Here is a 12,962-nt window from a genome sequence, read left to right on the forward strand (position 1 = left end):
TTTATCCTTATAAGATAACACACATTTACTGATGACACTGATCTGAATCTTGGCAATTTCTGGTTGTGAGGCAGTTCTGGTTCACTTGAAGGGTGTTGTGAATCAGGGACATGTTCCTGACATTTAAAAGATCCAACAACGTTACATGTCAGACGAATAAATGCCGATATAGACGAATAATGCGAACCTCCGTCGAAAACCTCGTGTACTGCATGCAATTAATGGAACATCAAGTTGGTGGTCACCTTGAGTCAAATTTGTAAGTTGTTACAATAAACGTTTTTTCATTGCTATTCGGTGTGTTGCTAATTACTGTTTCCATTGGTAATTATGTATTCTTTTTCCACATATTATGCGCTTGCAGGGCCAGAATTTCCCCTATCGGCGTTTTTTGGTACTTTTTTGATAAATCAAAACCGCATACTTTAATGTGTATGGTTATAAAATTTTGTTATATTTCGTCCAGTACATAACACGCTACAGGACTCCTATTATTTCTCCTATATACCTCCTATTATTTCTTGATCACCCTGTATATAAAATCCAGTAACGTAGCTTTCAGTAATCATAATATGAGGCATTTAGTGAAAACTTTATCTTATATAATTTTTTTAACTAAAAACATATTTGCAAGTTGATGACAACAAATTAATATAATAACTAATGATAACCTTTAAAATTTCAAAAATGAATCCTTCATTCATTTTGAATCGAAAATGAAAGCAAGAATTCTGTAATTCAAATATCTTGATATTTTGAAAAAGCTCGCAAAAGAAAAACATGCAGAAAAAGTCTAATTATATGAACTATCACGACAATGGTTTTTAATAATATTTACTCGGGAAGTCAGAATCTCAGTTTACTTGTTTCTAAAAACATTGAAACATGTATCTCATTTATAAAAAAAATAAAATTGTGAATTAATCCGCACAATTGTTTTTTACATGCTTGAATCGATGTTTCTCGTACTTAATTTATAATATAGAAAAGATTAATTTTTCAGAATTAATGGTATAATTCTACGTACCTCAAAATCAAATGTTTAATTAAAAATGAATTACATCAAATGAGCTGTTCGTAATAATTCATATCTTTTCAGTCATCCGATTTCAAAATTTGTTTATATATATATATATATATATATAAACAAATATATATATATATATATATATATATATATATATATATATATATATATATATATATATATATATATTTATATTGTTCAGTTGGAAATTTTTACCATAATTAAATACATCAATGGACTTTGGTTGAAATGAATTTCAGATTGTATAATTTTGATGATCATTATATTATAAAATTCGCTATAAGCTCTCATATATTTACTACATATTATTGTGTTATAATATTTCATCTTCAGATTACGAACAATGGAGCAAGTAACAATGATGAGAAAGTTGTTATAAATAGAAAAAAAAATCTATCCATTCTATATATGGAGTATAAAAATTCAGTATTTAAAACTTTTATATCGAGTCCATAAAGAAATTTTCAAACTGTCAGATGTTTGGATCATATTATTTCAGTCGTATGACAACGCAAAACAAAAGAAAATGACTTGCTTTAATAATATTAAAGATTTAAATCATTATTAAAACTTTATTTGTATTCTTCTCATTTTTTTAAAGATTGTTTCGGACATTTTAAAGTATCTTGTAGATGTTTTAGCCAGATTAATTCATTCATACCTTTTGATTTCATAAGAAAGTGAAAAAAACAATTCAAAAAATTCTGAAACGTACACTTTATTTCTAGGTTAATCCCTTTACATCTAGTGGCAAACGATAAGGTTCACAAATGTAGTTCAGTTTCCAATGCAATTCGTCAGACGATATTGGAAACGGGCGCATTCTCTACCAGTTAGGAAATGAATATTTACTGTTTCGACGAAAATACAATCAACAATATGAATATGAAAGTTTTCTTTACAAAAATAAATCATCTGGATGTTGCGTTAATTTCGTTATTGAGAATTTCAAAATGGCAACATGTATCTAGTGACTAAGAATGCGCAGATTTCCTGAGACAATCTTGTTTTCCAGGCATGCGCCATTCGGTATGTCGATTCTGTCCCCATGATTGGCGATGATGATCACGGTACCCTGAAATAAGAAGATTCGAATTAGTCTATTTCATTAATAAAAATTTAATTCACAGTAAAATTATAATAATTTTCTAGCACAGTTAAAAAAACACAAAAAAGAAATTAATAATCATTATGCCATCGGAACAATTTGCATTTCTCTTCATCACAGCGGTTGTGAGTTCGAACCCGCCAGCCGAAGACTCTCCGTGTGTGATGGTGGCTGGCGCGCGTATAAATCTGTCGTGGTCACAAAGTCCTCCTTGTCGAGAGTTATATCACTGGGGGTACTGGATCAGAGGTGATCGTTCTCTGGTTCAGGTCCAAACTACGATCTGTGGTTGAATGAATGAAATGCATGAATGAAGTCCGCCCCGTAAAAAGGGTTGTGACGCGTGAGTAGCTAATTCGTACTTTTTGCCCTAAATGGCGCTACTGAAGAACAGTAGACGAAAAAATTTCGGTTTACATTCGCTAACAAATTAGTCAGCGGACTTGTCTTTGACAAGTGCCTTCATAAACAACAAAATTCATCACAGCACAGTTAAAGAAATTTCATGTAAGTGTAGTCATGAAATAGTTTGTATGCTTCTTCACAGTCGTACACCTTAGAGCCAACCACCTGTAACGCATGTTATTCGAAGGGGCATCAGTGTCCCACTCATCGATGGTACAGGTCTATAATCGGACATTTCAGTGTCTACTACAGTGACGCAGGTTATCTAAGAGTTTGTCACTAAGTGCACGTGATTTTCGATGAGGCATTCAATAACCTCTAGCTGGTGATCATGCCATCCATATGCCAATCACTATTCGTGCTTATCTTCTGATCGGAACCCCCGGGGGGAGGCACCTCGAAATAAGGATGAGATGCTTCCGGTATGGTGGTTGGATCTCGCCACCCTGGAGGGTACACAAAAAGGTAGGGGATCTGCCTCCTCCCATCGATGATGGGTCGCACTTCCTTCGGGAAGAGTTGCACCGTGGCCGGTGATTGCCCTTAAGACTCAACCACAGTTCTCGCTAGTGTTGGCGGTCCGGTCATTCAATATTTTTATACGTGTGCCTTCGGGCGGGTTGGAGAGTCAGTGATATATGGACTTGCAAATACCAGTATTAGTCTTTTGTAATATTAAAAAAGTAAAATGAATTTTCATAAATTCAGGTTATTATGTACGTAAAAAGAAATTAAAATATTTAAATCCGGTTAATTATCTTGTATACTCATTGGTCATTTAGAAATTTAACAAATTACAAACTCAAATTATGAATGTGATGAAAATCGTAGTGAAATTTCTTTATTCAAATGGCATTCGGATTAAAAACCGTAAATTATATATCTCTTGAATAATATAAAAGCACCATTAAGAAACACATTTTCTCTATTTCTATTATTAATGCATGTTTAAAAAAATGACAGATCATTTTTAGAAACAAACGTTTAAATAATTACCGAAATCTTCCTCGAACGAACAGTTTCCCATTTTGTAGTTTGATACAAATTTATAGAAATGACCATTAATTTGTATTTGTATTTCCATATCAAAAAAGTCTTATATCATTATATGACATGTTTGGAACTATCAGTTACATTTCTTTGTAGATATCAAATAAATCATTTTAAAATTAACATGATGTTTGCAAAAATTAAAAGAAAACATTGTTTAAAAATTGGTCAAATTTTGCCATGGTGAAAATTACAAACTTCTCGACTGTTCTGTTGAAGGCATTTTTAAAATTTACCCTCTTAATCCAGTGCATTACACTTATGACAGTAATTTACTTTATATATGTAATGATATTTTAATATCTAATTTAATCCAAATTAATTACTTAAATTATTACCTAATTCGGCCCATGTCGGGTCATTCTAAAGTGTTCTCTTGTTTCCTGATCCCATTCCATTTTTTTTTCTGTTTATTTCATTCAATTGAAGCTTTGTAAAAACGATGCGCCATCAGTTCCACGTGTCGAGTGAAAATAATCCCTTCGTTGATCTTTTCAAGGTCAACACGTGTATTGAATCGACACATTGGCGGAAATCTCATGTTATATAAGACCAGGTATAAAATGTTCAGTTGGCCTTCGTTCTTTTCCTTTCGCTCTGTGTCATGGTTCTGTATTGCTTGCATATAATGTGTGCTTCTCCTGGATAAAATAAAACGATGTCAAAAACCCCAAAGTGTCTTCAAACCCGCCTCCTACTTTTAAGAATGATATGCTTACATATATACCATTCAAAAATGTCAAAATGAATGCAAATAATTTTTGGTTGGGCATTGCTGTTGAATAAATGTTATGAAAACAATATCTATTTTTTTAAATCAATGAATGTATTGATTTTTTTTTTTTTTTGTATTCTACACCGATTTTTTAACAAATTTTATCAGCTTTTATTCAAATCTTATTGTTTTTTAATTATATATATATATATATATATATAATTCACAATTAAATAGTCAGAATAAAATCATCTTAATATGTAAAAATAAGAGAATACCAATGACCAACCTTGAGAGAGACGCCCCTTCCAAATGTGACGTCACCCGAGACCGTCAAGTGATCCAGTTCCAACATGTCCGGAATGCTGTCGAATCGGGATAGGAAATCCCGAACCTGTAGAAATAAGAGTACGTTACTCATCCACAATGAGCAGTGATAGTTGATAAATTGAAACCAGAACAATACTGTCACAACAATCCAATAAGTTTTAGATTGCTTGTCTATGTCTTCAAATTCCATAAAGGTCTTTCTTTTTAAAAGCAGCCTCGAGCCCAAACATCGCAATATGATAATGTTGGTAGTAGATGTCTTCATCTTCTGTAGTTGCATTCTGTGCTTAAAGATTTTTTAATCCCCGCAAATAACAAAAGAAATGTGTATTCTGACATATAGCAACTTTTAGTACTCTTTACTGTAGTTTTTATTGGAATTTTTTATATCATTTCCTAAGTAATTTATCATTTTACAGATAATATATTGTCTTAAAAGATTTTCAATTTAAAAATTATTATTACTTAAAGTTATATTCCTAAAATACACTTTTATTCAGAATTAAGACTTTTAACTCTAGGTAAGTTATCTTCCAAACTTCTGCACATGTAACTAGGCATTGTAACTAGTAACTAGATATGAATTAGGCATGTAAGTAGTAAATAGAAACTAGACATTACGTGTAAACGCCGAAAATTAGTGGCACAATTGAAGTACAACTCTTTAGTGAAAAGAATGATCTCTCTAATGATCCCTAATCCAAGACCGATATTCTTTTCATCATGCTATACGGGCCTTACCGTTCGTGAGAAATTTGTAAGATGGGAATAAGACCTAGCAGACTTCTCCTAGAGTCGTCTGGAAATGTTAAACTTTGCTATTTATGGCCACGAGGAGCTTAAATCATGAGAGAGCTGAGGAGTCTGGTACTGCTATCACGTCTCGGGGTAAAAGCAGAATATCAATCTTCATTGTTCGCCTGGCCTTTAGTCCGGCTTTATTTCTCTCTACAAATCCGGTATTCTAACATCGTTTTTATGAACTGGACATGAGAATAAAAAATTTATGATTGCTCTGAAGAAATCAGAGCATAAACCATCTTACTTCCAATTCTCTCTATAATCGTCCAAATGCTATCCTTTTATGTATTTCCTTGGGGGAAATTCCTGTCCCCTCCAAACAAATAGTTAAATTCACCGAGATATGGATAGACAATGAAGAGCAAAAATATCACATACCGCCATGACGCAAAAAAATGTTTACACATTCGACGTTTGGGATTTGTATCTTTGTTTGGAAGTATTATCTCTACCTTTCGTTCAATAACATTCGAAAAATGTGACAAAATTAGCAAATTTTTTATCACCAGTGTATACGCCCCCATATTCAACTGCTTCTAGTGAAAATTCAGCAAATAGAAAAGAGTGAAATATAAGTGAATGCGAAAAGAGTTAGGTTAACTTAATCACTGTATGCATTTTTACATGTCATTAGTTTTGATGCACCTTAAGGAAATGTAGATCTCCTAGTTTGACGAGGGGTGTGGTGGGAAAAGCTCTTTCCGGGCTCATGATGAGGCTGCCGTTCTTCATGTTGTACAGGTTGCTCATCACCAGCAACAGGTCGGAGGTCTTCTTCACGGGCAAGAACCGACTTCTCGGCACATTGATACCTAAATAAAGAGTAAATAGATGGATATATTTATGATATTGTATGGTTTAAAAACATTACAGTCCATATAGAAATGTTTGAATAATTCAGCATTTTGCTCAATATAGTTTTTTAGATATTATTTACTAACCTTCAATAAGATCCACAAAATGCAAGAAAAATTACACTTTTCTATAAAACCATATAAAATACTTTCTTAATTTATTTTTCTAAATATTGTAAAGGGTGGGCGTAATTTTTCTAAAAAACAATTATTATTATTTCAGATTTTAATCATCGACATTTCTTAATCTTTATACTTCGCTGAAATTTTAAATCTTATTTCAGCCTAAGAAATAAGCCAGTATAGAAAATATACATTCTATAATCGATTCCAGAGAGAAAATGAAGCAGCTGACAATTTAGCAAAGGAATATAAAATTGACAATAACATTAAGTTTGTTATTCTTAATGATACAAATGCAATAGGAGGATATTAACAACAATACAAAGAGAGAAAAAGACTATCAGATATATAAACTATCATGATTTGTCAAATGAATATAGCAATTACCAAACCCAAGAAATCAATATTTTGAGGACATGAGGATAAACAAAAAACTTACAAGATTGTAATGGCTGTACAACAATTGTCCCTAGCTCAATTCAATATACAATTTCAATTGCTATATCATCACAATATATCTACTTGATCAAGGTGAATTTCCCTTCATCAGAAAGCTTTCTCGCACTACATCATTGGCATTACCAAAGCTGTTGCTTTTACTCATATCCTCTTAATTTTCCCATGGAATCGCCAAAATCAAATGAATCAAATTTAAGTACTTTCGTCGTTCTGAATTATTCTTCGATCAGCGCCGCCATCAATGAATTAAAAATTTCCTAAATGAAAATAAAATACAAACTTTTGCAGTGGTATAATCGATACAAAAATTGTTAATGTATTCTTAACTGCATTCGCTTTTTCATAAGATTCTGGATAATAAAAAATAAAAGCAAAATCAGCTATATTTTGTGACTAATAATGATTATTAGAAATTAATGATGATTTGGGAGAATCTTATTCTTATTTTAGAAATACAACTATTCTTTGATGAAAATTAGGAGTTTTAATTTGTGTAGCCATTTTGTAGGCTCCTGTAATAAAAAGCAAAAAAAAGACAAAAAAAATCTTCATTATAATACAAAACAATGTTCTATTTTATTAATATATTAAATGCTAAATTTAGCACAAAAAGTTCCAGATAACTATGAGAATCCTTTTTTTTAATTTTTTTTTTTTTTTTTTTTTTTTTACCTATTGCTCCATCGAAATCTTTCATGGCAGCTCCCGCTGCTGTTTCCAGTTGGATAACATTTATTCCATTGTCCAAATGCTAAAAAAATAAATAAAGTTCTATATATTAATAATAATATTTAGAATTAATTAAAAATACAAAAAATACCAAATGATAATTTTATAATCAGCAATAAAGATACATTATGCTAATATTTGCAATAAAAATTCAGATAATCAAAGGATAATCTCAAAATTCAACAATCAAAGATATAACTATTCTTTTTATTTTCTTCATTGGTTGTTATACCCTCCAGTAGTTTTGATTTAATAACTTGTGAATAATATAAATCTTGAATATAACAAAAATAGCAAATCTAATTTTAATTCGCAAATACTAACTCTGAAATTTGATAGCCTCACACACGCAGAGTAGGATAAGGGGAGGAGATTTATCTTTAGCCCCGAACAAAACTCTAACTTTATTTATCTAGTCTTTATTCGCGTTGATCTCCTCTGTATATTTCCAAATATTTTATAAGAGGAAAAAGACAATAACCAACTTTTCTCTTACCTTCTATTCATGCAATAGTGTTTCTGCGCATTTAAATAAATGAATTTGTTTGCAAGTAATAATAAGTACAGTGGAATCTTTCGGAATTTTCTGGAAGCCATGGTACATTGTAAAATTTGTTTCTTTTCATGTGCTTTCTGGAATAACTGGCTCTAATAACTCCATTCTTTGGCAGTTAGTAGAGACGGAAAAAAACTTACATTTTCTTCAGCAGAGGAAAAAGAGGAGGCACAGGCTGAATTTGGACAATAAAATAGGCTCAAAAACAAATTTTAAGGTGTGTTTACGTAACTGTCTAAAATTTACTTGGACATTTAACCACTTGCGATGGCAAGAAATTCACCGGTGCACTTGCCAAAACAGTCCACTGTAACTCGCAGAGACCAGCAAGAAGTATCCGATAGTTTTCAATCTAATTTTTGTATTTTCTAAAAATTAATGCTACTTTTGCTTAATAGTAAATTTGTTTTTTATAAACATTCTTTTATCCATTTTTTTTGTTTCACATAATTTACTGAACTAATTTAACTGCAAAACTAATATATCTTACCACAGTTTTTTTAATTAGATATTGGCATAACTTTTAATATCTTGCCAATCAATGGAGTTTAAGGTTTATATATTCTAAACGAATATATAAACCTTAAAGAGATTTATATATTCTAAATGGTTTAATAAAAAGGTATATATATTCTAATGAATTAATCTTAACTTAAGATTGAGCTCTTGTAAACTGTGTTCCAGCAAATAATTTCAGTCGATGGGTCGCGAACATCATTGTTACTTATGTGACAAATGTCTGCTGACGTTGTTGTTGTGTACAACCGACCACCTAGCCACCATTGAACATGCCTGCTGAAGTTGTTGGCGATGCTTGACAAAAACATTGTGTGGCACTTCTTTTCACTGCAAATGATTGCAACCATAGATGAATTATGAGCAATTGAAAATAGAAACTGAGTGTTGAAGAAGTAATCGTTCAATGTGAAGAGAAACTGGAACTGTCTTTCATAAACTGATTTCGCTTTCGTGTGTCCTTGCATAATTTCAAAAAATATCATCAGATTATTTTTTTCAAATAATTTGAATGCCTTATATGCGCAACAGGATAAATCAAACTCAAAAATTTTATAACATTTTTCACTGAAGTTTGAAATTGCACTTCAGTTGAGCAATTGATTATTATGTTGAAATTAAATACAATTAATCTAATTCCTGCATTTTGGTCAGTGAATATATTTCTTTTGGTAAAAGTTTTAAAGTCAAGGAACGTAGCAGAAATGAAGTAGGGCAAATATAACTCGATTGTTTAGCTTCATCAATTGATATAAAATTACTTTGTGGGCAAGCTGTGTTCTCCCCTAAGATTCTTAATAAACTTTTCTCATGCAGATCAATAGTCTCTGCTTTGCTTCTAAACAATTTATCTAATATGTCTGAAATGGATAAAGAAATACTTTCTATTTGATCGATGGCAACGATTTTCTGTAGTATAATGAAAGAAATGAAAGCTTAATCTGGAACGAGAAGTTAATTTATCACTAAATTAATTTACACTCCATTGACTGGCAAGATATTAAGTTATGCCAATAATCTAATTAACAAAACAGTGGTAAGACGAATTAGTTTTGCCCAGCTGAAAAAGTTCATTAAACTGTGAAACATAAAAAAAATTATGAATAAAAGAATGTTTATAAAAAACAAATTTAATGGGGGAAACACTGTTAAACAAAAATAACATAAATTCTTGGAAATAACATAATTGGAAATAACATTCTTGGAAATAAAATTCTTGAACATAATTTTTTGGATATCAACTGTTTTTTGGGAATCAATAATTCTTTAATTTTCAACATTTTTTTCTCTCGTATGATAGAACTATTTATTTGCGAGCAGTTATTTTTGTAAATGTATTGATGCATTAATAACTAGTGAAATGTTTTAAGCGTTTTAATGACTACGGAAAGATTTAAATGCAATATGTTTATAACTTCTTTCCAATTATTTTTCTTAAATACATTCCATACAAAAGAATCTTTCCAATTTAAATAAGTTCTCAAAATCTTGGTGAAGAATTAACGCATGTCGCGCCATCTACTGAATTCAAAATAAAATATTTCTCATTTTCGAAGAAGCACTGATACGAAATTTAATTTGAAAGAATTTATACGGTGTGAATTTATTATTTATAATACTCTTTAAAATTCTATTTATTCTGTTCTATAGCTAATCACATAAGAGATGTGATGTATTTAAAAAGTATTTCCATAGAATTAAATATTCTATAAGGAAAATATTTCACTTTTTTTTAAAGCCAAAATAAGACTTTTGTTTAAAATTCATGAAAAAAAACTATATAAAATAATATAAATATTCAGCTGTTGTAAAACTTTTTAATCTATATTTAATTAACTTTTAACATATTTTTTAAGCATATTTCAGAGCTGTATTCTCATTTTTGTGAATGGAACCCACATCGTTTTCATCATTTCGTCAAATATTTGATTGCCTGATTTTCTTATATTGTTGGAAGTTAAAGAACGCTTCTATTTAATCTCTAAAATTTACAGGTTGCATAAAAAAGTGCAGTTACAATATCGTAAATTTAAAAGGTAAATATTATGATATCATGGTACTTGTCTCCAATAGAAAAGCTCATAAAAGCAATAAATAGATGATTTAGAAGACAATTAAAATAATACAGCTTCAATGTTTAACTATTTGACGGAATCATGGCCGTGAAATTACATGCAAGCAATCTAAGTGCATTTAAATATAGCCAATGCATCCTGTGAATCAGCTGGTGGTGAAAGACGACTAGCCTGATAAGATATTCATTTTCATAAAATCTCCGATGATATATCGCAGTCACAAAATGTGAACACATATACAGTCACAAATGTGACCTTGGAGGGTCGAAATACGCATTGCGAGCCGACTTTTTTTTCTTTATGAAATTTTAATTACAATTTTATTTAATTCAAAATTAACCTAAATCTATCGCTTTTCAGAAATGTCATTGCACAGAATAAATTTTACATTGTTTCAAAGTTTTTACCACCACACCAATTTAATAAACATATAATTTTTTGCAAAGTTTTGGCAAGTTTTAAATGTGTGTGTGTAGCAGATGCGTCGCTGAAAAGAAGATAAATTTGGAATTAAATTTCCATTTATTTTTCTACTGGATAGCATGATTTGTATGATGGAATAACTGGTGGAAAACGCATAATTTCACACTAGGACGCAAGCAGGAAGGGTTTGAAAATTTTCCCTTAGTAATTCTACGAAGAGATTTTTTTAGGGATTTTTTTGACACGTGTCGATTAGGAAGGGGAATCTTAGGTATATTTTTAAAAAATGCCGCAGGCTTTGGGGATTTTTATCCCTTTGCTCGAAGTGTGAGATGTCCTAGCTCAGCAATTTTTAGAGCATGTGTTAGAAATAGTTAAATAAAAAAGGATTTGGATGAGGAAATAACAGACAGTATATATATATATATATATATATATATATATATATATATACAGTTGCTTGGACGAACGGGGGGGGGGGGTAACTTACGTACAATGAATAAGCAGTAAGAAATACGTCAATCCACATTGCGCCGCAAGAGCAGAAGAGATCAATTTTTTTTTCCTTCAGTGGTTTTAAAATGAGATTTTAGTAGGGATTTCTTTGACACGTGTAGACTTAGGAAAGGGAAATTTAGGTATCTTTAAAAAAAGGTTGTATACATTAGGGATTTTTATCTCTTTTCTCAGAGCGTGAGAACCTGCGGAATTCAGCAAAATTAATTAAATAAAAAAATGGGAATTGGATCAGGAAATAAGAGAACATTTTAGAATGTAGTTAATATGAGTTAAATTAAGATAAAAATTCTAATATATATATATATGATGGTGACATCTCTAAATATAAGTTAAATCCAAATTATTTTCCAAAGTTTTATCATAATTTAGCCCACATTAACTAACTTCATTCTAAAATGTTTTCTTATTTCCTGATGCAAATCCACCTTTTTTATTTAATTAATGCTACAGAAGCTGTGTAAATATGCTTAAATCAGCGGTTCACATGCTCCGAGTGAAGGGATAAAAAATCTGTTAAGACAAGCAAATTCTTTTAAAAGATACCTATTTCTCCCTTACCTAAATCGACATGTGTAAAGAAATCCCTTTCAGAATCTCATGGTATATAATCATGAGGAAAAATATTTCGCTCTCTCTTTTCTCTCTTCGCTCTTGTGTTGTGATTGATGTAGACGTACCTTGTCGCTTCTTGCTTGTACATAGAAGTTTTTAAAACTACAAAAGTGTTTTCTCTCTTCGACCACGAAACTGCCCAGAAATATGTGTTTATAATATATATATATATATATATATATATATATATATATATATATATATATATATATATATATATATATATATATATATATATATACATTGCCTAATTGCTTAATAATTATATTGCCTAATATATTTAATCTCGTCCTTTGCTCTCACCCATCTATTATTGAAAGTTAAAGAAGTTAAATACCTACATAGTTTACGAGATGGATAAAAAGGCGCTCTGGCAGTGCCACGAAATTTATAGATAGATAAAGATAATATATAATAAAGATAGAAGAATCAACATTTGCACTTTTAATTACACTAAGATATTAGGGTCTGTTTTCTATTAGAAAGGTTCATGTACATAATAAAAAGAACATATGTAAGAGAATTAAATTAAACAATTTTTTTAATCATGAATATGAATTTACAGCTGAATGATTTTTTAGAAATAGAATATAATCAGTATTTCCAGTCAACCAACTAGTCGTCAGAGGCAGCTAGTAT

At 30.6% G+C, this 12,962-nt stretch overlaps 1 protein-coding gene across 2 annotated transcripts in view; it reads right to left on the reverse strand.

The window, feature by feature from the left end:
- Positions 1 to 1,750: 1,750 nt before the first annotated feature.
- LOC129984401 (UTP--glucose-1-phosphate uridylyltransferase-like) overlaps positions 1,751 to 12,962 on the reverse strand; it is a 63,171-nt gene continuing 51,959 nt past the window's right edge. For both annotated transcript variants that reach the window (XM_056094280.1, XM_056094279.1), the window contains exons 12-15: positions 7,566 to 7,644; positions 6,103 to 6,269; positions 4,616 to 4,720; positions 1,751 to 2,123 (exon numbers count right to left, since the gene is read on the reverse strand). In XM_056094280.1, coding sequence (XP_055950255.1) covers positions 2,016 to 2,123; positions 4,616 to 4,720; positions 6,103 to 6,269; positions 7,566 to 7,644 — 459 coding nt within the window. In that variant the 3' untranslated portion in view covers positions 1,751 to 2,015. The remainder of the gene's footprint in view (positions 2,124 to 4,615; positions 4,721 to 6,102; positions 6,270 to 7,565; positions 7,645 to 12,962) is intronic.

Source organism: Argiope bruennichi, chromosome 9 (genome assembly GCF_947563725.1).
Source record: "Argiope bruennichi chromosome 9, qqArgBrue1.1, whole genome shotgun sequence".
NCBI classification, from domain to species: Eukaryota; Metazoa; Arthropoda; class Arachnida; order Araneae; family Araneidae; genus Argiope; species Argiope bruennichi.